The sequence below is a fragment of the Manis javanica genome, chromosome 17 (assembly GCF_040802235.1).
Source record: "Manis javanica isolate MJ-LG chromosome 17, MJ_LKY, whole genome shotgun sequence".
Taxonomy (NCBI): domain Eukaryota; kingdom Metazoa; phylum Chordata; class Mammalia; order Pholidota; family Manidae; genus Manis; species Manis javanica.
Genome location: NC_133172.1, coordinates 23,515,057 through 23,542,942, shown reverse-complemented (window position 1 = coordinate 23,542,942; position 27,886 = coordinate 23,515,057). Strand labels below are relative to the sequence as shown.

Genomic DNA, 27,886 nt, shown 5'->3' with positions numbered 1-27,886 from the left:
ATTCATCACAGAAACTTACGGTTTTGATCACGCATTATGACCTATAAACAATCAGGTCAAATATGAATATTCGTTTGATTTTTATACTTGATTTATATGTGGATCCCACATTTCTCCCTTTATTATTATTATTATTTTTATTTTTAATAAAATGCTGAAGTGGTAGGTAGATGCAAGATAAAGGTAGAAAACATAGTTTAGTGCTGTAAGAGGGCAAATGTAGATGATCAGGTGTGTGCCTGTAGACTAAGTATTAATCCAAGCTAGACAAGGGCAACAAAACATCCACGGATGCAGAAGATTTCTCTCAAAACAGGGGGGGTGAGGTTCTGAGCCTCACCTCTGTTGATCCCCAATTTCTCACCTGATGGCCCCCCTGCAACTGTGCCTGTCTTAGGTTGTTCCTCCCTTGAGGAATCTTAGCCGTCTCTGGCTAACCAGTCATCTTCCGGGGCCATACAGGAAAATGTAAAGTTGGTATTACCAAACATTTAAAAAAAATCAGAAATAAATACACAATTTAGTTAGAAGCCTTTTTGACATCTATCAAAATGATCTTGTGGATTTTGTTGTTTGGCCTATTGTAATAGATTTTTCGGTATTTTGCCGTCCTTTCTGATGTCTGCGAAACATTTTCGAGGGGGTGGGTAGGTGACCCTTTCTACAACAAAGTCGCCGTCCCATTCCTACTCCCTGTGTAGTTTCTCCACATCCCTGGAGAAGGCTGCCTTTCTGAGGTGGAATGCCCTCATTTATTCACACTGTGCTATGCGTGGAGCATGCATGGGAGGGAATTAACTTAATGTCCTCTTTTCCATTGACTGTAATGGTAGACACTTAGTAAATGATTGTTTAAACTTAATGGAATTGTTTATTTAGTTTTCCAGGGTTTGTTGTAAAAACCTTAAATATCCCAGAAGGGACAATACATTAAGCTTGTGTCCACTTCTTCATGAGAAAGAGTCTTTATTCATTCACTTCAATTATATTTTGGAACATCTGCTGTGTTCTAGGCATTGTGCCTAGGGATGGGCAAAGATGGGACATAGGTGGTTCCTTTAAAGTGGGGGGTGGTGTGGGGTTGGGGAGGCTTCTGTGACCGTGGACCGACTCGGAAGGTGCCTGTGTCCTTCATACAACCACCTTAAAGCACTGCTTCTGGGAATCGCATTTTAATCAACATTGTGTAATTAAAACACTTTCATCATTGTGAGGCTTATTATTATTTTAAAATCTCAATTTATTTAATTCCAATGCAAACTATATATATGGCCAGTTATCCGAAACCTTTTTTGAAAGTGTTGAAAATTGATCCCTACCAAAAGGAGGTTCGTTTTCTTCCCTGCTAGCTTTCTTTACAAAAATAACTTCTATATTTTTCCGGTTAGAGAAATGATGCATGCCCATGAAGTAATTTGGAAAATACACAATAATATTCCGAAGAGATTTAATCCCACCCCCTTCAGAGATAATAGTTTAACATTTTTTTATATTTCCTTTCATTGTTTTCTACACACATATATTTTACTTTTTCTGAATTAGAATCAGTCTGTAATCACAATATTGTTTCACTTAAAATTATATCTTGAGCATTTCCCCACCTTTGAACTATCTTTTGAGACCCATGATTTTAATGCACAGTATCTGTAACAGCATTTGTGTAACCATTTCCGAACTCCTGGACATTTAGGTCAACTCTGTCTTTTGTTACTGTAAGTAGCATTCCAGCACACTTTTGTCTTCACATCTGATAGCATTCTAGGTTTGTTTTAGAAGTAGAAAACTGAGTCATCTGTTATTAATATTTTTTGAGATTTTTTTATATATATTGCTAAACTACTTTCAGAAAAATAGTACCAATTTATATCCCTTCCAACACTATGTATGAGAATATCCCTTATGTGTTAGCAGCAGCAGATGTTGTCATTAAAACACACACATACCTATGTACACAAACACAGGTATGTGTTTGTGTGTGTGTGTCTGTGTGTATGGCCTATTTTATAGGTGATAAATGTTCTTTGCTACTTTGAATCAGATTCCACCCAAGATAGGTAACATAAAGGAAACTTGAGCAGTGAACAAAATGAGAGCTGGCTCTATAAATGAACCCATCAGCATGAGGAACAGATGGGAGGAGGGTAGGGGCGTCGTGGAGAAGGCAAGGGTTGGACTAGGTCTACAAAGAGGCAGCGTGTTTACTTTCCTAATGTGCTCACATCTGGGGAGGCCTCTGTGTGAGGCCCCACTCACTGCAGCTCACCCCATCCAAGCAGGACTCTCAACATGTCCTCTGCTCTTCAGTGTCCTTACTAGGCACAGAGAAGCCATCAGAGGTCCGGAGAGCTCAGCGAAGAGGAAAGAAAGTGGAGCAGAGAGGGACAGAGCTCTTCCCTGGTGTTCTTCTGGGGCCTACGGCAGAGGCCACTACGTTGCAGGCCCCAACATGACTCATGGCCTGGTGCTTGCAGGAGCTGGGCAGCAAGGGTGCCAGGCAACTGTGGGGCTCAGCCTGCATAGGACACTTCCATGGATGTCACAGGGAGCTGCCTGTGAGTGGCTGAGAACAGAATCTGGCTTAATGCTTTTAACAAGTTAATGTTTGTGCTCATGAGCTCTGTGCACATTTAAGAATTAATTAAATCCTTTAAGGAAGTCATTTATGTCTGAGACCAAAGAAGATACTCAGGGGCCAAAATGCCCCCTAAAGAAGAAGGCCCAGTCACAGCTTGCACGCTTTGGCAGGCCCTGCAAGACCAACTTTCCTCTCTCGAATCCACAGTGTGCTCAGACATCTTTAACCCGTTCTTTCCATAAGGCTCCTGGGGAGGCATATTAAACTCAAGTTATTTTCAATTTCATCTAAGGTGTCTCTATCCAGTACAGTTTCTTCAAAGTCTGCAATGTGGGATTCAAAATCTCTCAGCATCATCAAAGTCTTAGGAAAATATATTACTAGGAAGTGGAGCTGCTACTTGTGTGTTAATTACAACAAGCCCGGCTGCTGCACAGATAATCTCTGGCGTCAGAAGCATCAGCTCAAGCAATATCAGGAAAAACAAAATCTCTTTTAAAAAACATCCTAAATTCTCTTTTGCACCCTTTGAGGAAAGAGTGTGGTTCATTGTGAAGCTAAATCCCTTCTATTTAGTTGTTCTTATAAAGGTTTTATGGCTGTTTGAAATGTTCCTCTCTTGAAAGAGAAAAACAAGGTAGATTTTCAGGATCCAGTCTCAGAACTTCTTTGCTGTTTTCAGAATCTTTATCTTTCAGAGAAAAGTCCGTGGCTAACCCAGTGGGGCCCAGTTCTGAGTGCAAGGAGAACTTAACCATCCTTCATACAAACGCAGTGATTATACACATTTGTTTTTTGGTTTATATCACTGTGTCTTCTTCACTTGCAACCGAAGGTGGTGATTTATAACAGACAGGATACTTCTTTCCTGTGAACTTACAGGGACACAGGGCTCTCTCGTCAGCTATCCCACGGGTGAGGACGTCCTGAGGGAAGGACAGAGGAGACCACCTGCTGGCCCGGCCTGGGGGCTCAGAAGAGCAAGGCTCCTGGTCTTCACTGGAAACTGGAACAGGCCCCTGACCCTGACAGTACTCCATGGGCTTTGGAGGGAATAGGGTCAGAGACAGGTGGTGGGGGTGGGGGGGCCCCAAGAGGCAGAGAAGGGAGTCGGCTTACTTTCAAATTAAGTTTTTTCTTTAGTGGAGAGTAAAGGTCAATTAATTTCCATTTATTCAGAACTTCTAAGGATGTCTTTATCCACTCTGATCTGAAGGCTCTCCCTGGCTGAAGGAGGGGCTGCCCTGACACTGGGTGTCCACGCAGCTTCAGGAGGTTACAGGGACCCCCACATAAAATAACTGAGGTTACAGGGTGAACGACAAATCTCCCAGTCATGCTCCCCTAGCCCCCCACCCCAGAGGAATCCCCGTTGGTTCCCAGGATGTCTTTAACACCCTCTCTACCTTTGTGAACCTCCCCGTGTAAGAAGGAGCAGGCCTTGGGCCAGAGCCTGCTGCAGGCAGCAGTATTCAGCCAGAATTTAATAACATTGTTCTAGCTTTATTTATTTTAATAATTACCTTTAATTTAGAGCAAGTGATACAAATTTCCATTTAGGGTAATGATATAGTTTCCTTTTAAATGCATTAAAGTAAAAAATAGTGAATTAATTAAAAAAATATTAGCAGGGGTACAAAAATGTGGCAAAAACGTGAACGTAGTTTATTGCAGTACAGCTCCATAGCAAAAAGCATCAGGGAGGTGACCTGTGGGTGCTTGCAATTGGGAACACTGGTGTGTCAGACCCCTTTAAACTTTTTATTCTATTTATTTCTGAAATAGATGAGGGGATCCTGAGCTACTGGAGAGTTTAGGATTTTAGGAAGCAGAACTTTGCAGAAAAACCCCCGAAGATGGGCCACATTGACCCTGGAGGTTTAAAATGGATTCAAGCCTCAGGAAAGTATGCCAGAAGGATCTCCCAGTAGAGCCACCTCTCTCCTCATTGGAATTACTAGTTTTCCTAGGAAGAACCTAAGGGCCTTGCTGCCTGAAGAAGAGTTTACCAGATGATAAGTAACACTATGATGGATTCTGATTGTTTTTTCATCACCCTTCTCTGAATACTCTGACAGCTTTTTGCAACAGTATATTCTTAGGGAGCACTTTCTCTGCTCTTCCTGCCCTGTTTTGGTATCAGGCAGAGATTCTGTTCCTTTCTGTCAGAGCACTGTCTGGGTTTATCTCCACAGTTCTCATAGTACCTAACACACAGAAGATACTCATTCATTGCATCTGTCCATGCATACATCTGCCCATCCATCCACTCATTTATCTATCCATCCATCCCCACATCCATTCATTTATCCATCCATCCATCCATCCATCCATCCATCCATCCATCCATCCATCCATCCATCCATCCCATCCACTTAATATTTATTAAGAATATTCTGTGTATTTCACAATAAAAAATTTAAACAAAAAAGTCAATTGGGTGTCCCCAGCACTCAGGATATGACATTAGGGATATGACAGTTCAGCATGTTGTCACTACCATTGCAGAATGTATGGCTAATGAGGGAGGCAGAAGCTCAGCCAGTAGCTTTTCTGTGCCAGGTTAAGTGAATGAATGAGTGGAACTATAAATCCCTTCTCTCTGTTGCTGCTGGGATTGGGGCCTGTGGAGTAGAGGGATGCTTAGGGTGAACAAGCAATTTCGTAGATCAGAGGTTACACATGCTGGTCCCTGGCCAGCTGGGTTTCTGGAGTGAGATGACAGGCGCTGCAGAGCCTGCTCAATCTGTCCCCAGCCACTGAGGGCCTGCCCAGCCTGTGCGAAGGGCACGCAAGGGCAGGGCTCCCTCCCAGGGGCTGCAGTAGGAGCACGGCTGGCAGCCACAGCAGCTGTGGCAGGGCACAGGGCAGAGGAGTGGTCATGCAAAGGGTGGCAGGGAGGTGGGGGCAGGCGGGCGGGCAGACAAGCAGTAACATGGCCGGGATTCCATGAGAGGCCAGGCCCGGGTGGTCTCAGGCTCCCTGCCAGTGTAAGTGTGGCCTCTGGAAAAAGAGACACAGGGCAAGTTTCCCAGGGCCTGGGTGACAGATTCTCCACTTGGTCCTGTGTGCTTTGCGGAGTGTGGGTTGCCTCCTTACTTGCAGTGAATATACCAGGGGTGGGGGAGATTTGCCCTTGGGGGCCACCCTGAGCCTTAGCTAATGCCAGCTCAGGGACACTTTGTCTTTGGGCTACAAGGATGGTTGGAGACAAGGCCCGGCTGCAGCTCATTGTTTTTCTCCCTTTAGGAGTCCGCCTGCTCCATGGTGCCCCGTTTTTGGCTCCAAGTGTCCAGATGCCCCGCACTCACGGACATGCACTATACAGCAGGCTGTCGGGGCACCTGCACCAGGAACAGAAGCACTGGGTTGGAGCCTGGTCCCTCTGGGGTTCTCTGTGCAGTGAAGAGGAGGCAGGAATCCCTCCAATGCAGGGTAGACAGAGGGAGGGAGGGGAATGGTGGACGAGGAAGTGCTGCATAAACCATTAAACCCAAGCAACACCCAACAATCTGGGGTTTCCCATTCCTTTCAGCCAGTGGACATCTGTGTTGAGCACAGGTAGCACAATCAGCTGAGCATGCAAAGGTCTGAGGATGGGCAACAGAGCTTCTAGGGCCTGGGGACACTGTGGGGCATTCCTGGGAAGGTAACATTCAGCTGTTGATCTAAAGGAGAAGTTACCCAAGGTGGGCTGGTGACCGATACAGGAGGAGCAGCATGGGCAAAGGCTCTCTGCTGAGAAGGAGCCTATTAAATCTATACAGACTTTCTGAAGTCTGGACTGTCCTGACTAAATTTATATCAAATCAGTCTTCCTTGCAGCAAATAAGAAAAGCCCTATGTGAAAGACTCATGGTGGAATTCCAGGTCCCTTGGGCAGGGTAAGGAATGCATTCTCTGTGCCCATTGTGGAGTGTTAATTCTTTGTCCAGGGCACATAGGAGAAGGCTCAGCCTTCCTCTTTCACTTCATACTAGACAGTTCCAGAGGAACCCAGGCCAGGGAGCGACTGGGTGTACATGGAGTACACCGGGGTGTACACAGAGACTTCTGGTGTGGCTGGCCTAGGTTTGAATGAACTCAGTAGAAGAGAGCAAAGACGGGAGTGAGTTGGTATACTCCTGGAATGGGCAGAGGCTGGACAAACCGAGTAGAAGCTGAGAGGCACTGGGGGTATCTGGAAGGGAGAGTGGAGTCTTTTATCAGCCCCTGGTTTCAAGTGATAAGGAAATTCAACCCAAACAAGCTTAAAGCACCAGAAGATTGTATTGGCTCAATTAATTACATAGTATGTAAATGGCTCAGCTTCAGGTGCCATTTGATCCAGAAGCTCAAATTATGAACAGCAGACTTCCCTCCTCTGCCTCTTGGGCACTGGCCTTGTTCCAGGGTGCTATACTCCTACTCCCACCCCCAAGCAGTTTCAGAATCTTGGTAGCAAAATGGCTGCTGAAGCTGCAGACATAAGTGGAGAGTATCTGAAGCATCTGTAGCTCACTGACAAGCCCTAACTCTCACTCTCTGTGGCTTGAATTAGGTCACTTGCTGAGCTTGCTGATCTTATTACCAATGCCAGAGTTCAAATTAATTCACAATTAGAGTCTGGGGGTTGGCTACACCCCACCCAAGCCCCAGGGCTGAGAAGAAAAGGGGTATCCCCAAGGCAGGGCCTGTAGTAGGTATGGTAGTGGGAACTGTCTGTCAAGCTTCTGCAACTGGGGAGGTGTCTGGACCTGGTTAACTTTGCTCCCCGTGGGGAGAGCAGGAAACCTCCCCATGAATGCGCAGGAAGTCCCAGACCATACTAAATTCCCAAGTGAGCACAGATTCCTGTTTTCAGGGAGCCCCTTCCCAGGCAGGGGGTTGGCTTCAAGGCCTGGTTTCCCTCCCAGCAGAGCTGTAGTAGACGATGCTGGTAACACACCCCAGCTGTGTGGCTGTGGTGCCTCCCCAGAAGTGAGCTAGCTACCTTGGCAAGGTCTTTGTAACATGCAAGGGAGCTACAAACAGGTGGTGCTTGGCTCCCCGAGGCCTGTGTCATGAAAAGTTTGAGTTACAAAATGCTCTGGCTATTAAAACCTGCTACTGACCAATGGCAATAAAATATCTGCTGTTTATGAGTAATTAGCCACTCCTGGAAAGGAGCTCTATTATTCCTTTAAATTTATGGGGTGCCCTGATTTATGTGTTTCATGTGGGGGGGGATGTCATGTTACATCACATCAACCTGATGTAATTTGATGCAAATCAAACACATGAACGAGTGAACGGAAACATTCTCTCCTGCCTCCTGAAGTAAATGCAGCATCTTTGACCCCTACCCCTTCTTTGCTCTTCTTACTTGCTTTCTCAGGAAAGACTTGGGGGATCTATATCCTGCCCTTCTTCAGTCCTGGGTACACTGGCTGCAGCCGCTGCAGGGGCTCCGTCGGAGGAGTTCACATCCCTGAGGGTGGCAGAGACTCAAGCATCTGCAGCTAGTTCATGAGCTTCTCTCCACGTGCTGGGCTCAGGAGGCTGATCAGGCTCCAGGCTAACAGGCTTCTTGATTTTAAGAACCCCAGTGGTCACTAGACACAGAACATGATATAATCTGGAGCCTAATTTTATATTATCTGATTGGAGAAAGAATTATGAAAAAAAAAGACAGATGGGTGATCTTGGAGGTATATTATTGAAGTCTTTTTGTAGCTGGCCCTCATTTGGCTGCTTAGAGGGTAGAGGCAAGGGCATTCCAGAATTTGTTGTTTGGACTGTCCATCTATTTATTTCTTCTTTCTTCCACATGCTTAGCCAGCCAGCCAGTTAGCGTTTACTTATCATCTACTAAATTTCTTGAGTGCTTAGGAGGTAGTCATGGGAAGTAAGACACGGAAATGTATTGCTAACTTGCTATGTAACCTTAGGTGGATCATCACCTAGCTTATCACATCAGTATACCTATCCATAAATTGGGCACATCAGACTAAATGACTAGGAGCTAGATGATCTCTGAGGTTTCTCCAGCTTGTCTATGCATCCTTGTACAGATGTAGCATCCTTGTGCAAAACGAGAGATGTGCACACATCTCACTCATGGAGTGGAAAAGTTTTCCCCAAGTCATCAAAGAGAACATGGAGGAGAGCAGTGGCAATTAAGATTGGGTGGGGGTGGGGATAGCCATTTGGTGGCAGTCTTTGGCTTAAACTGTGGTTAGTTGTACCACTGGAAAAACAGTAACGTTTGATCTTTGCCAGTTGTACTTAAAGGGAGATACCCCATGGGTCCAGGAGAGAGCAGGCAGAAGCAGGCTGGCATTAGGCTTGGGGACATCCACCCACAGTAAGTGGAGCTAGTTGGTTGATTCTAGCTGTATTCCACAGTATGCAACCTACTGCCCTAGCGGTTTAGCTTCCTTGGCAGGACTGGTGATGCTTTTGAATAGGTTTCTCCGCATACAGCAGAAAGCACAGCTTTGGCTTCTAACACCAGGACCTTTTCTGTTTCTTTTGATGTCAGGCATAGATGTGAAAGTGCTTTCTGGAATGCTCACCTCCCTCGCTTGGCTTCCTTGAAGGAACAGTCAGTGGTTTTCAAGAAGCTCACTGTAATAGCCCTGATGTCTGACTTTGGAAGGGATGTTGTGGAAAAAGACTACCTTCTCTGGTGCTCCATGTTGAGTGTGCCATGATTCAGTGGAAACAATTTAGGGTCCTCAGAAGGTCTGGGCATAATTTTTTATATAATTATTTAAAAACGGAACCTTGCTATTGTTTTGAGTTTTATGCTTGCTGGCTAGGAATGACGTTTTTATGGTCATTTGCCAAATTCCATTTCTTCTGTAAGTTGTCTGTTCATATACCTTTTGTCCAGATTTCAAATGGAGGTGTTCAGCTTTTTCTCATTAACTGCAGGCTCTTTAAAAAAAAAAAAAAAAAAGTAAGGTTGTTAACCCCTTGAACTGCCACATAGGCCTTGGCAGAGTTTGACTGCTGGAGGCTTATGAACGGTGACTGACTAGGACTGAGAGTAACCAGGCATGATGAAGGCCCAGCGGTGTAGACCTGTAGACGTCTCTGTAGTCATGGCGGCAGTAGAGGCTGCAGCAGGGTCCTTTCCAGAGAGCTTGTGGCCACTGCTTCCTGCATGTCATGTAAGTTGCCTCATTCAGTTCTCTCAACAGCCTCACTATTGCCCTTTCAACACAGACACAGAACTGAGAGGGTGCCACCTTGGAGCTCATGGCCCATCCTCTCTTTTGGGATAAGATTACAGTTCACCTCTAGCAGCAGTGCCACTTTTTCCTCTGTCCCAGAATCCCAGGAAACAGGCTGCTCTGGGACCCCAAAGAGTAACACTAGCTGCCTGGCTGTTGCCAAGTGCCCTTCTAGATAATGTTTGCAGCTTGTATAGTTCATACCTCCATTCCAAGCTATTGCAGTTTATGAATGCCCTGGGGCTCCCAGAAAGCCTCTCCTTAGGAAATACCTTGTACCCACCTGAGGGGAGGGCAGGGGAAGACATTGGTGCCATGATGGTGATAATGTAGTATAGCCCATCCAGGGCAAGGTGGACTGGCCACATGCTGATGGCCCTGGACCAGCCCACTAATGGCATTTCCTCCCTTGAAGAAAAGAAGCATTAATTGCTTCATTTTTAATGTCTCCCCCTGTGTTCAGCATCAGTGAACTTCAGCTCCAGCCATTCTCTGTGATTGGGGATGGTTCGGGATCAGGGCTTGGCTGGAAGGTCCCTTCCCTGTCAGATGGGCCACAGAGGCATAAATTAGGAGGCAGGAGGAGAGATGGAGTAGCTCAGGGTAGTGGCCAGCCTAGCCAGTCTCTTGGTTTACAGATGGGAATCCGCAGCTCAGAGGGGTTGGGGCACCCGAGATCATATGGCTATCTTGACTGGGGTGCAAGTGTGGCTCCAGGAGGTGTAGGAGCCCCCAAAGGCAGGGGTGCAGGCCCATCTGGTAGAGGTATGGGGGCGGCTGGTTGTCTGGGATGCCCAGGCCCGCGGCATGGCAGGATGCTTGCTGGAAGAGCAGGTCAGTGCTCTTGCACTGGGGAGGGAGCCATCCATTTGACACATATTTCCCAGGTCTGCTGTGTTTGGGCATTGTTCTAGGCACTGGGAACACAGCTCTGTGGAGGGGAGTGTATTAGAGAGAGGGCATTCTCTTCTGCTGTAGTTGACCCTCTCATTCCTGATATGTGCTAGGACTGGCCCTTGGGGTAATGCGATCTGAGGTTGGGGAGTGAGGTGCCACCCTAGAGGTTCAGAGTGGAGCAGGCCTGGGGAAGGGCGAGTAGCAGTGTTGTACAGCCTGCCCCCAGGCCTCCTCTATGCCAGGCATTCAGAGACAGATGAACAAGATGTGATTGTTGCCCTCAGAAAGCTCCCAGTCCCCTGACCCTATTGCAAGTGAGTGGTGCTCAAATGTTACCCTGATTTCTCTGGCTGATGTTTTAGTCCATTTGCCCTTTTGATGGTGAGCTCCTGGAGAACAGGATGTTTCTGATTCTTCTTTCTGCAGACCTCCATGCAGTGCCTGGCACGTGGTGCATAGTCAGGAAATGCAGAATGAATGAATGACTGCTCACATGAGCATGTGTGAGTATGCTCAAGGAAATAGAAGTCAAAAAGACTGTGGGGTTTATAAAGGTCAGGTTGCTGGGCATGGAATCCATTCAGTCAGAATCTGTAAGTGCCTAGTATGTGCAAAGCACTGGATTTGGGTCAGATGTGGGTCCCTGGAGGTCCCAGGAAGGGCAGAAGGTGGCGAGACAGGGACTCAGGTAATTCACCATGAATGGGAATAGGACTAACTCTTCACAGGTGTGTGAGCAGCTGTGTGGATGTAGTGACGTTAGAGATGAGGCTCTCTGAAACAAACTTCTCACCTCACCTGTGCCTTGAGCCACAGAGAGCAGGGTGTGCCCTAGTGGTCTGGGAATTGTCTGTGGTCTGAATCTTCTTCCCCGGGGTCTCCCCTTTCTCTCCATGGATGCTGTGTACTGGGCCTGCAGCATCTGTTGCCTGGTCTGTTTCTTCATTTATTTCTTCATTCTATCACTTATGCATTTGCTCAAGCTCCTTAATTCATTCATCCAGCAAATAGTTATCAAGTGCATCCTCTGTGCCTGGCTCTGTGCCTGCACTGGGGGCATCTCAGTGAAGCTGATGGATGGTCACAGCCCTTGCTGTCATGGAGCTTCTGGACCAGCATACAGACACACCCAAGCTAGTGTAAAAACTGCTGTGAAGGGCACTGTGGAGGCAGAAGGGAGAGGGTCTGCCCTGGACCTGAGCTATCAAGGAGGGCTTCCTGGACAAGGTGGCATTTAATTTGTCACCAGGTGACGGCACAGGGATCAAGTGGGATTGCAGGGAGAGTGTTCCAGAAAGAGGAAATGACATGCTCACAAGGGCACCAAGTCCCCCCATCTGCTCCCTGAGAATTGGGAGTCCTCTTTCTAAATACTAACAGGTTTAAAACAAGCCGGACTTGAGGGTGCTCCCTCCTCATGCATGTGGGAACTGGGCAGCTCCCTTTTCTTTCCTAATCTTGGTTGAAACTATTGTCTCTGTCCCTGGAGTCCATCTTCATGTGGTGGTGGTGCCCATTGCTGGGACACAGCTCCCTGCAGCCCCGTGTCTGTGAGCTTGGCCAGCAGGCAGCCTGCCCACAGCAGATGTTTATGCTTGTTTGGTGGAGACCTCATAGGCCTATCTTCCCTCCTCTCCCAATAGTCTGGCCCAGCAGAGGCCAGGCCAGGGCAGCCTGAGGACCTGCACAAGAGCTGGAGATGCTGAACTGGGAACCCCAAAGTCAGACAGTACCAAAGCTGTGGTATGGCCTTGGCCAGGCCCCATCTGTTTTCCCGAGCCCAGTACTCGCAAGCAGCAGAGGCTTCGCTGGTGAGCCTGGATTTTTTTGCTCAGTAATGATTGTGTGTACTTATGAGATGATTTGTATCTGAGCTTATGTCTTCGACAGGTGCCCCTGTGAACGAATCTCCCTGGACTGACTTCTGTGAATATTTCAAAATCAGGCCCTCTTGGATCACTCTCGCGTATGTGCATTCTACATTATATTTAGTTTTGCACTGAATCAAATCTGAAGCTTCTGTGAAATGAAAATAAACTGTTCAACATGATATCATAGTCCAGAAGGGCTCAAATTTAAACGGCTTTAATCAGGGGTGAAGGGGTGGTGAAGTGTAGCTGGGCTTGTGTCCTGGCTGCCGCTGGCATCTGGGAGGAAGGGGCTGCGGGGCGTCCTGTGGGTGCCGACTCCTCCGTTTTGTTCTAGGGCAGAGGCTGCTGGCTGAGGCTGAGCAGGGAGTCGAGGCAGGTTAATAGGGGATTAAATATCTAATTTCCTGCCATGACTATGTCTGTTCAAAAAGGGAGAGCGAAAGCCACCGAGAGAAAAATAATCAATACACTTCATGACAACTGCTAGTATCTTTCTCAGTTTTGCAGTATCATTTTAAATGTAGGTCATTCATTAAAAAGTATACATATATAGCTTTTGTTGCTTTCTTTGATGGGATGGATATAGCTCAGATAATCAATTACAGTGAATTAGGGGGCTATTTCCTTCCTAAATTATCCCATCTGGGAGAAATGGGAGCACCTGGCCTGGATTCTAGGGGGAGTGGCTTGGACCGTTGCTCACAAAATGCTGTGCATTCTTGTGGTGCTCTGGACCACCTCCCTTCCCGGCACTATGATCATCAGAAACTTAGAGGACTGGTTTTTGGTAGCACTGGGTCCCCCTGGAGCTATAGACAGGGGGCTGATGAAACACCTGCTTTCACAAAGCTCCAGCAGAGGAGGACAGGAAATGTGACCTCTGGTAGCTGTTCATCAAGGTGCATCATAAATGTGTCCTAACAGCTCCAGAGAAACTGCACGGGAACTCTGGGGACTGAGTGATCACCTCCAGCCTTGGGCAAATCCATGAAGGCTTCCCAGAGTAGGTGACACTAGGATGGAGCAAGGAGGGTGGATCTGAGCTGCCGCACTTGGAGAGGTGGGGGTGGGCTGCGCAGAGATTTGGGAAGTGCTCGTTCTTCCACTTTCTTGCTGTACCAAGAAGCAGTGAACCCAAGGCCTGCTTTCCAGCTCTAATTACTCCCTGCCCTGCTGCCCAGGCAGCCCTCCCTGAACACAGTGACTTCGGCCCTCAGATGTTTGGTTTGTGGTGCAGGAGTTTATCAGCATCATTTAGTTTCTCCATCTCCTCTGATCTACATGAGGTAGAAAGTTGCCAATGTGGTGCAGCAACAGTGAGACATGTACAAGTTATGCTGTGATCTGTTAGGAGCTTCATAAACCCCTGTGTTGCCCCAAATATAAACTCTGTACATTCAAGTCTGCACCTGGCCCACTGCTTCCACCCCATCTCTCTTCTTCCCCTAGAATATTCCATGCTTAGGGCCCATTTTGCATATGCTGGTCCCTCTGTCCCACAGGCCCCTCCTCCTGTTCTCTGCCTACTGGCCCCTCCAGGCTCAGCCAAGGACTGGCCTCCTCCCCGTCACTGCCCTCCCTAGTTTCCTTCCCCCCTGTGCCCCTCCCCTGCTGCGCCCCACCTCACCAAACTGTGTAGACCCCTTCCTTTCAGCACTTGGCCCTGGACTGTTGTCTTCCTGGGTCCATCTGTCTCCACCTCTCTGCGTCCCGCTGGTAAGTGGCTAGGCCTGCCCCACTTCTTCCCACATGTAGGCATTAAAACACACTATTGAATGATATGGGTCCCACTTCCTAGATACACCGATGAAGTTGGCAGTGCATGAGTTTTTATCATCTGCTTTTCTGTGCCTTGTTGTGCCTTGGTTAGGCCCTTCACCTCTTGGCATTAACTCTGCTCCCAGATGAAGGGCCTTCTCGATCTAGAAATCTATACTCAATGCTATGGTCAGCACCTGAGAAAGGCAACTGCATGGGGACAGCCTTTTATAATTTAAATGCCACATTTTCTCTCCCTTGATACCATTTGCTTCTCAAATCCCTGTGAAGTATGTAGGACAGTTAATATCATTCCATCTTAGAAACAAAGAAACTGAGGCTCACACAAGCGTCTGAGATCAAACCAATATAGTGGAAGATCTGGCGACTGGATGTACGTTAATGGGATTTCAGGTGTTGCTCTCGTCCCATTGCTCCAGGCTAGTTGGGGGAATAACCTGCCTGGCACAGCACAGAAGAACATGGAATAATGTAACAGCTCTTGTGGATGTCAAGAAAATAATATAAATACATTTTTGTGTGACCCTCTCCCCAGAGAGGGAGTAAAAGAACTGCTGCGCTTCTAGATCCACAGTGCCCTCCGGCGCCTGCCCTGCCCTGGCCAGCCCCCTGGGTCGCCTCCTCTGGAATGCACTGCATATTTCCACTTCCTGGCATACTGGGTGTGAGGGCTCTGGCTCCTTGGCCTCCTTTAAGCTTTCCCTTGAGCTGTGGCTTCCTTTGTTTCCATCTTTTCACAAATGAAGGGCCGTGTGGCTGTCAGCATCCTGCAAGCAAGACTGAACATGGTGTAGACGTCAGGAGCGAGCCTGCCCACTCCTGCAGTCTGGCTTCCCAGTCGTGTGGCCTTGTGGGACAGATGTTTTCTGAACCTCAGTTTCCTCTGATAGCCGGGGAATAGTAAAGAACCTACCATCTAAGGGTGTGTGAGGCTAAATGAGGTCGTGGTGGTGGAGCACCTAGACAGTGTTGGCACATGGCGCTGTGCTGAGGAGAAAGGTGGTGAGGAGAAGGAGGAGAAGGCTAGTCGTTGATGATGGGGATGGTGATGGTGCAGGTGATGAAGATGGTGATGACGACAGTTATCTTTGCTATTTGACATTTCTTTGAGAGCTTACTCTGGCTGACAGGCCATGGTCTTAAAAACCATATGAGGTGGTTTTAATTCTGTCCCCAGCATCTGCTTGCCTGGCTTTGTGCGGTGCAGGCCGATAGTGAGCTGGGAACTCGAACCAGTTCTCTACCCTGACAAAATAAGCAGGAGAACTCTCTGTGGTGTTTTCCTTTCCCATCTGTTGTGCCCACTATCTGTCTTCAGTTCTGGGCTACAGTCTCAACGCTGACTCCAAAAACCAAGATGCTGGAGAGACCTCTTTGCCTCTGAGATTTTTCAAATCATCTGAAATCCTCAAAGAAATAATACTTCCTTTTTCTTTTTCTTCTAAGTCCTCTAACTCCCATGCCACCAGTAGGGGAGCTGCCTGGGGCTCCACGGGAGAATGTACTAAGCCAGCCCAGCTGAGTCCAGCTCACCATTCGGGCAGTGAGGGCCCTGACTTTGTCCAACACTCCATCCACGAGGGGACATTGGGCAGTTTGACTGTCCCACTTGACTCGCCTGGTTACATAGCCACCATACCCCACAGCCGTATTTGAATATCATATTTTCATTAATAACTTCAGCAAGGATTTAACTGTTTCTGGCCCTGTCTCACAGCATTGTCTACACATCAGTCAAAATGGAACAGGTCACCCGCACTGCCCTCCTGTTTATCTATTAATCATCTGGCAAATAAACCATTCAGTATCCTGCCCACCTCAGTAATGTTTGTGATGTAATTTGTTTGGATGCCCAAATGTCACCAGCGTTGATTGTAAGAGATGAAAAAATGTACTTGCTCAGCATAGCAAGCTCTAGGCCAAAATGTAAGCATGAAATCTCTGGTTTATTTTTGTAATAATGTTTACAGCTGTTTAATGACCCTGAAAAGGTTCAGTAGTCTGGTGTTGTGTATTTCAGAACAGGAGTGTATTATGCTTATAACAACCTTGGTTAAACAGTGTGAGCTACAACAATTGGAAAATAGTATTTAATAAAAGCCATTGTATTTTAGGTAAAGTTGTCTTAATTACTGCTTTCCTAAAGTGTGAGAAAGCAAGGAGGGCTGTAGGAAAGGGCTGCAGGTCATCTCAGCCCCCGGAAAGCGGTGCTGCCTTCTGGCACAACACATGACACACGACACACTGCGGCATGGCTCCCAGGAAGACCCAGAACTGCGGCCCTTGCTGGGAGCCCGAGTCCCTCCCCTCGGCCTGAGGCTGGACTCCTTCAAGTTTTCCAAAGCAACACTTTTACCCACATTGATAAAAAAGGGAATATTTAGTTGTGCTTGGCTAGACAACAATATTTGATTTTTAAAAATCCAGCTGAAATGGTTATTTTGAAAGTCATTTTATTTCCCCAACTATTCTTTTTCATGGTATAAGGATAAACCTCTTTTATGCAACTTACTGGCACGATCTATATTTTTTGGCCTATTCATAAGATTACTTTTCTTTCTGTGCTAGCAAAATGAAGCTATGTTTTTGTGTAAAATTTATATAGACTCGTAGCAGCTGGCATTTCTGGTGTCCTGATAGTTTTAAATTTCATTTTAAGAGAAAGATACAATTAGGTTCTCTATTGGAAGAGTTAAGTGAAAACTTTCGTCATTGATATCACAGGAAATAGTCTTAAGACAGAAGCACAAAATCAAAATATCCATTAACACCCTCAAAGGCAGCTGACTGGCTCACTATGCCTGCAATGATGGGAATGAAGAGACAGAATGTATTTTGATAATCTGTGCACCCAATTGTGGGCTTCATACTCTGAGAATACCCTCGTCATGAAATGTTTAATTGCCACAGCTCGAGAAGAAAAGCTGTAGCCTTCAGAAGCTTTCAGCTGGGGCCCGTGCCTGCGTCCAGAGGTGGGGTGCTGGGCCCAGCCTGGTTCTTCATCAATACTGGCAGTTGTGTTGAGTGCCAGGAATGCCCCACCATGACCCTGGGGCTCAGGAATGATCATGACTGCCGTGGAATGTTGTACGTTTCCCTGTTGGAAGGAATGTTGTATCATATTCAGCTGTTTAAGTGGCCTCTTAACTGTCCAGGCTCAGTAAGGGCATCCGGCTGCCTCTCCACAGTTAAGGTCAATTACATATGCATTGGTTCCTTCCATCAGTCAACCAGGCTTTATTGATCTTCTAGTAGATATCCTTTAGGCTGGGGCCGGGAGCTGAAGGCCAGGGGCAAGCTGTTCTCACAGTTTGGTAGTTTGTTAACTTCCTCTTAATTGTGCTAAGTGATTTCTTACCTGAGTGAGAGGGTCAGAGGAGTTACTGTAGAGGTTCCTCAGGAGGTCCTGGATGCCCACTGCCTTCATCCCAGGTGGGCCAGGATCATGGCTGTTGTATCCTGGGCTAATGGGTCCAGAGCCAGGGCTGGGGAGTGAAGGGGGGCGTTGGGCCTTAGGTAGTGTTCCCCAGTGTTGGTGACCATGTGGGGGCCGTGTTGCATATGGATGTCAGGATGTGGGGAGTGACCTGCGCAGTAGGCCCAGCCAGGGACACTGACAGACACTCACTGTGAGGCCTGTGAAGGGACAGCGTGGTCCCACAGAGAGAAGACGCTCTCCCTGTGCTTGCTGCCCAAGGGCTGGGGGAAGGGAGTAATGACACCTTCCATCAGAACAACAAGCCCCTTCAGGCATCTCACCTCCCTGGCCCCCTGAGCTCTTAGGGCTGCAGTTGGGTCCAGTCGCCTATCAGTAAGATAAATTATCCCCTAGTTTCCCAGGGTGTGCATCTGTGTCAGTTTCTAGAGTGCTACCACCCAGGGAATCCCTGCCCCCAGCCTGTGCACACACATGCACTCCTGCACACAAATCCAGCAGCTGCACTGGTTTTTTCTTTTGCTGAACTTTGGATTCAGCCTCTGTGGGTTTTTTTTCATTGCTTCCCTATTATTAGTGGCCTTTGTCTACTCTGGCCTGTCAGACCCAGAGGCCCTTGAGGGCAGTTACATAGAAGCCCCTTGGCAAGTATTTATTGAATGACTAAGATAAGGGGTGAATGAATTCTGGATGGGTGAAGTGTCAAGGCTGGAGAAATTGGGGCTGACCCAGGTTTTGTGAGTTCCAGGCTGGGCCTGGGGCCAGCTGTTCCTGCCTCTGCTGCTTTGGCCCAGGGACAGCACACCAATTACTCCATGCTCTTTCCAAGAACTCAGGCTCCCCTTTCTTGTTCTGACTCTGGTGGCTGGCAGTGATTATGACTGACCCATCTGAGTGCCTGCACCTGCTTGTGGAACCACAGGGTGTTTGGACCCACAGAGCCTTCTGATATGATCGTCTGTTGCAACCCTATCTCACTCTGGTGCTCTCTACAGGCTCCACCTGGGCTCATTCGAGGGGCCGATGGCCCGAATCCTCAGAGAATCTCCGTGGGAGCTGCAAGCTCTGCTGAAATTCTGAGTGCTCTTGGGTCCCATGATGGGTGGTCAAGTTCTGAAGGAGATAGTTGCTCTCTGTCTCCTAGTGCCCAGCAGCTGGGCCATCAGTGGTGGCCCAAGCTGGGATGGACACCAGGGACATATATAATGAAAGAGCCAGTGGTGGGGGTGGCTCTCCCTGGGCTGTTTCTGGACCCCCAGGTTCTGGGTGTTAGCCCGAGACCCTCCCAACTCTGACGAATTCTGATTGTTGATGTTCATGGACTTGTGCAAAAGCTGAGTTTGGGTGCACTGAGGTTGGGGTGAAAGTGGTTCTCCTTTGGGGCTAGCCTTCTTTATGGGTTGTGTTTATAGGGTCAGTTCATTCATTCATCCTTTTGGTCAGAAAATACTAACAATGAGCCAGCTCTGCTTTAGACCTTGAGGCTTCATCTGTGACCAAAGCAGACATGATCCTACCCTCATAGAAAAGAAGCACATCCACAGAAGGGTCGGCAACCAAACTTTGCCCTAGGCTAAGTGCTATGAAGAAGAAAGTGAACAAGGGGAGAGAAGCTGGGACATCAGCCTCATACAAGGTGGGCCGCTGAGGACCTTTGTGAGAGGGGCTATGTGAGCTGAGACCTGCATGAGGAGAAGGAGCCAACTGTTAGAACCACTGCACATTCTAGAACGTTCTGTCCCCTCTCAGCTGAGATTTCAGCAACGGCACCTGAAAACCAGTTGCTTAAAGGAGTTTTAAACAAGCTATATTGACTGAAAAAAATTTTTAACATAAAATAAAAAAATTCCATATCCAAACCTAACTTGAAAAATGCTCACATTCATTATTTGAAAAGTTGAGCTATTACTTGCCCAGCATGAATACAGGGATGGGGAGATGGTCTTCAACTTGATGCTTCTTATCCAATCTGATTTGCAGTCTCGCTGTATTGCACGTTTAGCCTCCTCTCTCTCCTGCTGAATTGGCGTCAGCTCATCAGCAGCAACCTGAAAATAGCCCATTTTTCTGGATTCATGTCTTCCGAGCAGGCCAACTGGGCAGCCCTTGGAAGTGGGCCAGCCATGTTGGCTTTGGACTTTCCAAACTTCCCCAGACCATGCTGGGCAGAATTCTGAGCACTCCCAAGTGGCTTCAGGTTCATGATCCCTGTTTGCTCAGGAGAGGAGCTAGCACAGCTGGAAGGGGCTTGAAAGCAGAGAAGGAGCTCCAGCAGGGCCTGGGGGCTGTTAGAGACCCTGCCTGGAGCTTTCCAGCACTACTGCTGCTCTAGCAACTTGTGCACACTGGGCCTGCTCCTTCCTGCTGTTGGTTGGTGCCATGAATGCTGCAGCCAGCCAGTCTTGTCCACCAGCATGTCTTCAGTGCCGAGGACAGGGCCTGGCACACAGTGGGAACTCAGCAGGTTTGGTGAATAAATGCAAGAATCTCCATGAGAATTGACTCCTTCTGGCCAGGTTCCAAAATGGACTTTTTTTTTGTTGGTGGTGGTGGGGAAGGTATAGACTGCCACCAGAAACAAAAAGGAAAGATAGCAAATTAGAAGCCTGCTTTTACAGCAAATGGCCATGTACTTCTGTGTGTGAGTGTATACAGTGTCACCATTCATGGACACAGTTAGGCCTGCACCATGGTTGCAGTTTTTCCCCCTCCCTCAAATAAACATCCGTATCTTTTTCTTCCCCTCCCTTGCAAGATGGACTCAAAGCCCCTGTCCTCTTGCCAAGGAAGTCAGGTCTCCCATTGGAGACCCTCCATGCCATATACAGTCTGCTTGTCAGGAGGCCCAGCAGGCAGCAGACCCCACTGGGGCTGAGTGTGCTTCCTCCACAGTTGAGCTCTGTCCCCACAGGTTCCCCTGGGAAATTACTTGGTCCAGGAATTATTCCTGGCTAGGGTTAAGCGCTGCTCCTGGGCCACCTGGCTGGCCAACACATGTAAACATTGAGCTACAAAGAGGATAGATGTGTTTCCTGTTCCAGTGGCAGGAAACTAATTTGGACTCCTTCACGTGAAAGATCTGGAAATAGAAAGACCCCAGGCACGGGTTCATTGCCTTTCAAAGTTGAACTCCCTACATGCTCTGATGTGGAGAGGGCCATTCTCTCCACCCTTTTCCTCCTAACAGCACAGGTTGGAGATGGGGTAAGGAGGGCTATTAAAGACAATTAGGCAGACCAGCTTTGAGTGTTAGTGTTTAACAAACAGCTTTGAGTTCTAATTTTCTGCAAAACACATACTGCAGGTACAATTTATACTCATTACTGTATATTGGGAAAGTTATTAAAAACACTCAAACTTGGTTGAGACTTCCTATGGCATCATCCCTGGATTTTGCCAGGGATGTTTTTTATCTAGTTCTACACAAGATATCTTTAAGCCTAGTCAAGGTCCCTGCCTCAGCTATCATGCCAGTGAATGGACAGGGAGAGCCCAATATATGGTGGGAGTCTTTACCCCACCCAAAACTGAACAGTCTCAACAATCCACTAAGATTTTGTCATGAGATAATTTATCCTTCTTTTGATGGGCACAGTTACCAAATGACAAAATAACAGTGTTTTGTAACATAAGGGTTAAATCTTAATCTCTGAGGTTTGCAAAGCCGCTACTCGCAGTCTCCTTAAAATTTAATATACCTCGTTAATGCTTCCTTGCAAACACTGAAGGATTTTTATGATTATAATCATGTGTTACAGCACCTAGTACTGTTTCTAAGCAGCATACTAATCAGCTTAATGAGATATTACTGCACTTTTTGTTGACTAAAGCAAAATCCCTTTTATTGTTCTAAAGCCTGTCCTTTACTTTATTTTTTCCCAAAACATTATCTTGTTTTATTATGTACCAGTAAATATCATGCCATTGGTCTTTTTTTGTTTTTTTGGGGGGGCCAAATAATCTCTCTCATCTCAGACTGGTGAATGTATTGAATATAGCAACCAGAAACAAAAGTTCCACGTGTGTCTTCTTGGTCTTGCAGTTAAAGCCATTCTGCTCCAAGGCAAACTCTGAACTGAACCAACAGGTGCAGGTGCTACCAGGGGGATGAAGGAAAAGTTTAACACGTAGACCCTTGATTTGTTATTAGGTGTTGAAAGTGGTAAAACATTAATAATTTAAATCTGAATGAATAATTGCAGTCTGTAAATAGAAAATACAAGGAAGACAATCTATCGCCAAAACAAATTGGAGAGCAATGCCATATTGCATAATTGGCATTTAATAATTCATTTTTTTATTATTGTTTTTGAGTATAATTCCTTAGCATTATTATGTGTAGGTAAGGCATGAAATGCAAATTCCCCACCAGCTGATGCTGTTGTTTCACTGCGCCATGGTACCTGGCACAGACCTGAACTCTCTCTTTATTTCCAGGGATGGAAGAAGCCAGTCTGTGCCTTGGAGTGTCCTCAGCGGCGCCAGAAGCTGAGCCCCACCTGAGCAGCCCTGTCCTCAATGGCCAGTATGCCATGAGTCAGAAGTTGCACCAGATCACCTCCCAGCTTAGCCATGCCTTCCCAGAGCTGCACCCACGGCCCAACCCGGAGGAGAAGACGCCTGCGCCCCTGGATGAGAAGGCCCACGTGCCCATGAGTGGCCAGCCCATGGGCAGTCAGATGGCACTCCTGGCCAATCAGCTGGGCCGGGACGTCGATACCAGCCTCAATGGGCGGGTGGACCTGCAGCAATTCCTCAACGGGCAGAACCTGGGCATCATGTCTCAGATGAGTGACATCGAGGATGATGCCCGCAAAAATCGCAAGTACCCTTGTCCCCTGTGCGGCAAGCGCTTCCGCTTCAACAGCATCCTCTCCCTGCACATGCGCACTCACACAGGCGAGAAGCCCTTCAAGTGCCCCTACTGTGACCACCGGGCGGCGCAGAAGGGGAACCTAAAGATTCACCTGCGGACCCACAAGCTGGGCAACCTGGGGAAGGGGCGCGGGCGGGTGCGTGAGGAGAACCGCCTGTTGCACGAGCTGGAGGAGAGGGCCATCCTGAGGGACAAGCAGATGAAAAGCAGCCTGCTACAGCCCCGGCCCGACCTGAAGCCCCTGCCACATGCCCAGCAAGCCCCGCTGACCTCCTGCAACTTGGCCCTGCCCGCCAACCACAGTGTGCCCGACATGGCCAACCCGGTGCCCTCGCCCAAGCCAGCCAGCGTGCAAGAGGATGCAGTGGCCCCTGCCACTGGCTTCCGCTGCACCTTCTGCAAGGGCAAGTTCAAGAAGCGGGAGGAACTGGACCGCCACATCCGCATTCTGCACAAGCCCTACAAGTGCACACTGTGCGACTTTGCTGCCTCTCAAGAGGAGGAGCTCATCAGCCACGTGGAGAAGGCCCACATCACCGCCGAGTCTGCCCAGGGCCAGGGCCCCAGTGGCGGTGGGGAGCAGTCGGCCAATGAGTTCCGCTGCGAGGTTTGTGGGCAGGTGTTCAGCCAGGCGTGGTTCCTTAAGGGCCACATGCGGAAGCATAAAGATTCCTTCGAGCACTGCTGCCAGATCTGTGGCCGGCGCTTCAAAGAGCCCTGGTTCCTTAAGAACCACATGAAGGTCCACCTCAACAAGCTGTCTGTGAAGAATAAGTCCCCCAGTGACCCCGAGGTGCCGGTGCCCATGGGTGGCATGTCCCAGGAGGCCCATGCCAACCTGTACTCCAGGTACCTGTCCTGCCTGCAGAGTGGCTTCATGGCTCCAGACAAAGCCAGCATGAGCGAGCCCAGCCAGCTCTATGGCAAAGGGGAGCTGCCCATGAAGGAGAGGGAGGTCCTGGGGAAACTGCTGTCCCCCATCTCTAGCATGGCCCACAGCATCCCTGATGGCGACAAGCACTCTCTCCTGGGATGCCTCAACCTTGTACCGCCGCTGAAATCCAGCTGCATCGAACGGTTGCAGGCAGCTGCCAAAGCGGCAGAAATGGACCCTGTGAACAGCTACCAGGCTTGGCAGCTCATGGCCAGGGGTATGGCCATGGAACATGGCTTCTTGTCTAAAGAGCATCAGCTCCAGCGCAACCACGAAGACGCTTTGGCAAACGCCGGAGTTATGTTTGATAAGGAGAAGCGGGAGTACGTGTTAGTGGGAGCAGATGGCTCCAAGCAGAAAATGCCTGCTGATTTGGTTCACAGCACCAAAGTGGGCAATCAGAGGGAGCTGCCAAATAAGCTCGACCCTTTAGAAGGCAGTCGGGATTTTTTGTCACATGGGCTAAACCAGGCACTCGAATATAACCTGCAGGGTCCTGGAAACATGAAGGAGAAGCCCACCGAGTGCCCCGACTGTGGCCGGGTGTTCCGCACCTACCACCAGGTGGTCGTGCACTCCCGCGTCCACAAGCGGGACCGCAAGGGCGATGAGGACGGGCTGCACGGGGGCCTGGAGGAGCGGCGCGGCTCGGGCAGCGACCAGGAGTCCCAGTCTGTGAGCCGCTCTACCACGCCGGGCTCCTCCAATGTCACCGAGGAGAGTGGGGTCGGAGGCGGGCTCTCCCAGCCCGGGAGCGCCCAAGAGGACAGCCCGCATCCCTCCTCGCCGTCCTCCTCAGGTAGGTTGCCAGGGAAGATGGGGGAGGAGCAGTGCCCAGCGGCTCTCTGCAGCCACTTGCTTCTAGGCAGGCCTCGTCGAGGAAGGGCCTTCTGCCTCTTCAGTGTCAGTTCTGAGGTCATGAGGCCTGATGGCATCTGTGGACCTGACCTTTCCAACTCTTTGGCCTTCCTTTGAACAAAGCTACCAGAAAGGTAACTTGATCCTTCTCCCTTGTAGCAGAGATGGCCAGTTGGTACCTTTGCCAAGGGGACATACCCTACCCTTCCCCTCCAATAGCCTGCCTGCCCCCATTCAATTTCCTGACCCCTCTGCCATCATCTCTTATCTGGAACCTGGGAGCTGGCATTTGGCTCCATCCATAGATGTGAATGTGTAAGGTCAGACCCTCACCATCTTTCCCTTAGGGATTTTCAGATAATTCTCTCATTTGGGCACCCTATTCTCTCTCCCCAGACCAAACCTGTGCCCTGTCCCCTTCTAAAATTGTGACATGGCTCACCTGCCAGGTTCCTCTAACCTGAAGAACCACGTCACTCTCCTCTGATGGTTTGGAAATGCACAGAGGTTTGAAACACAGATGTGCGCCTGCATGTCTTAAATTGTCTGTGTTACACGGGCGATACAGCTTTGGGGTCTAAAATAGCAAAGCAGAAAATCTGTCATCAAAATGTCTGTGAAATGCTGAAGCTTCCTGGCCCAGTTTGGGGGGGGAAAAAAAACCCGCTAGCCTAAGACAGCTAAATTAAAATCACTACCTAACAGCAGGTAAGCTTGTTGCCTCCGTCCATATTTCCAAAGCCCCTTACTAATGGATAGTAAATTGAAAGTTATATCTCCAGCCCTTTATAAAGAAAGCATCTCGCTAATACTGTAATCATTCTGCAGCCTAACAACAGAGGAAATCATGCCATAACAAATACCCTGTTACTAATGGCAACATTGATTTCTGCAATCAGCCATTAAGTCTAGAAAATGAAAGACAGTTTGAGGCACCTCAAGGCACTGCATTGCCCGCAGTTAAGGATGCGACAGTGCACTGGTGAGGGGCATTTTCAAAAGTTTTACTTCTCTTCTTTTCTTTCCCTTACTTGGCTGCAATAAATATTTCAGTATTCAGGCAATTCCCTGCTACAGTTATTAAGTAGATGCCAGTTTAGTTCTGTTGTTATTGTCATGCTTCACTATACCCTTCTTCTAGGACAAAATTAATATTAAAATAAAGTGTGAGTCTGCTGGCTTATTACAAACCGGTAAAGAATTGTTAAGACACATAAATCTGAACTCCACATTCCAGAGATTCCGATAGCACTTAATGCTGCTGCTTAAATACCCATGAAACACACTGTCTACTCCTGGAGTCCTAGACTCGTTTGTGATTTATTTCTGGTGAGACACTCTGGAAGAGTCTAATAAGGAACGTGAGTACCTTGAAGGGGTGAGGTCACGCCGCACAGAGTGACCACGGCACGGAACATGCAAGATGCCAGAGAAGGATTTTCAAGTTTCACTGCCTGACAGCGGGAACTCTATCAAAACGGATCTCTGTGCAGAGGCAGGGAGGTGCCAGGCCTCCCCCTGTCCTGTCAGGAGGGACTATTTCTGGCCTCCTTTGAAGAGGTCCCCTCTTCTAGGGAGTGTCATCTCACTGTTTTTGGATTTGGAACCTTTCAGGGGCAGAAAGCAGGGAGCAAACTGGCTCCCCTAAGTTTTTGGAGTGATGTGGGGTTCACACTGACAGATTTTCATCCCTCTCCCAGACCTCCTGAAATGTAAAGGTCTCAGCAGAATATTCTGACACCAAGTGTTCGGCCTTATTAATGACGTGTTTACCATGTTTTTCTCACCTTCTGGCCAAGTGATAGCCTCATGCTATTCCTAGTTCTGTTGTTTCCGTATCTCTAAATACTCGGCTGGAAAAACCCATTTTGCTAAAAAAACCAGCAGGGCTCACAACTCTCAAAGGAGAATTATACTTGAGTTTTGTTCTCTGCTTACTTTTATTTCCCCCATTGAAGTATTTTACAATTGTGCATACTGATTCTTACATTTCTGGTTGACTTCTTTGTTTTGTTCATATTCAAATTAGATTCTTTCATAATTTTTTGAGTAAGTAGGAAAATTGAGGCATACCAACATACAGTCCAAATCAGCTGTAAGCCCGGGCCGTTTAGGTTTCCCTAGGATTAGGACTCTTAACCAAATCTGGTTAGTCTTCCCTCTTATTTATAACAAGTATGACTTGTGTAAAGTGTGATTAAAACGAGCATTTAAATAAAAATCTTGACACAATAGGTATTTTATTATTACCTGTTTAGGGAGAAACCTGCAAGGTGAAGGGGAGACAAAAAAGTCTTTAAGCCCTTAAGTAAAGAAAGAAGTACTTATTAAGGCTTCTATTAAGAAATAACTGCAAAACACGGTTTTACAAATTTCTCAGACTGCATAACAATGTCACAAAACTTAATTTGCATCACTTGATTCTTTTTTTGTTGAAAACTGGGTCAGTAGGGCCTGAGAAACTATTTTTTCAGATCTTAACCAATGAATTCTTCTTTATAAATTGCTGCTCTTAACATGATAGTAGTTCTGAATTCATCATAAAAAACCTTTTTACAGAGAGCCTCTTAGAACAGATCTCCAGAAGAAGGCTTACAATGAGTGGCAGAAACGTCCTTTGTTATCTGATGTAATTCTTTGCAAAGGAGGATTGGGAACGGAGTGGCTGTTTAAAAATGTCTTGCTCAGACCGAGACGAAGAAGGGGTCAAGTTTGCAATCAAACAGTTATTGCCGAGATGGGCGACTGTCACTGGCTAGGCTAATGTGGGATGCAGCTGTTTGTTATGTGAGCAAAAGAATGTTTGAATCAGTGAACATGTGAAAATGATTCCAGTGAACCAGAAAATGTGTTTGTTCTTTGGCTCTCCAAACTGCTGAGAACTAAGCTTAAGATCAACTGCGAAAACTAGGACCTTTGACAAATTGAGAGGTCATATTTTCTAACAGAAAATGGACAAAACTAGTCACACAGATCACTTGCCCATCTTTCCCCTTTGTTTCATTTTTGTAATTGTTGTTGCTTATCTGACATGCCGATAATTTTACACCATAATAGATGTCATTTCTGCCTCCATATACAATGCAAAGGGAAACTTTGGAAAGCAGCAGCTTATACATTTTACTTTTTTGTGATGTTCAGAAAGCAGGGTGGCTGTTTTGATGCTCCCTCATTTCTGGCTGGCATGTAAATGCTCCAGTGGCATTTATCTCTGCATCTTTCACTAAAACCTCATCTGAGACTGTGCTCAGATTCGAGTTATACTCTGAATCAGAAGATGGCCCAAGTTCTGTTTCTTTAGATTTTGCTTTGGAAATCACGCTCAGAATAATTAAAACTTAATGTACTAAGAAACGATACTGTTCATTATATCCAACAGGGCAGTTACCTTCCACATTCCCCATAATTTTGGAGAGGGGCTAATTGAAGTGTTGATGGTGGGAAAGGGGTAATTGAATGCA

The 27,886-nt window shown here is 47.6% G+C and overlaps 1 protein-coding gene across 9 annotated transcripts in view; it reads left to right on the top strand.

Annotated features, from left to right (window-relative positions):
- Positions 1-27,886, top strand: part of ZNF536 (zinc finger protein 536) — a 432,301-nt gene that overhangs the window by 171,771 nt on the left and 232,644 nt on the right. For 8 of the 9 annotated variants that reach the window (XM_017654913.3, XM_073225546.1, XM_037021622.2 and 5 more), the window contains one exon: positions 22,195-24,366. In XM_017654913.3, coding sequence (XP_017510402.3) covers positions 22,197-24,366 — 2,170 coding nt within the window. In that variant the 5' untranslated portion in view covers positions 22,195-22,196. Of the gene's footprint in view, positions 1-12,561; positions 12,638-22,194; positions 24,367-27,886 lie in introns of all 9 variants that reach the window. The other variant, XM_073225549.1, reaches the window with a different exon arrangement.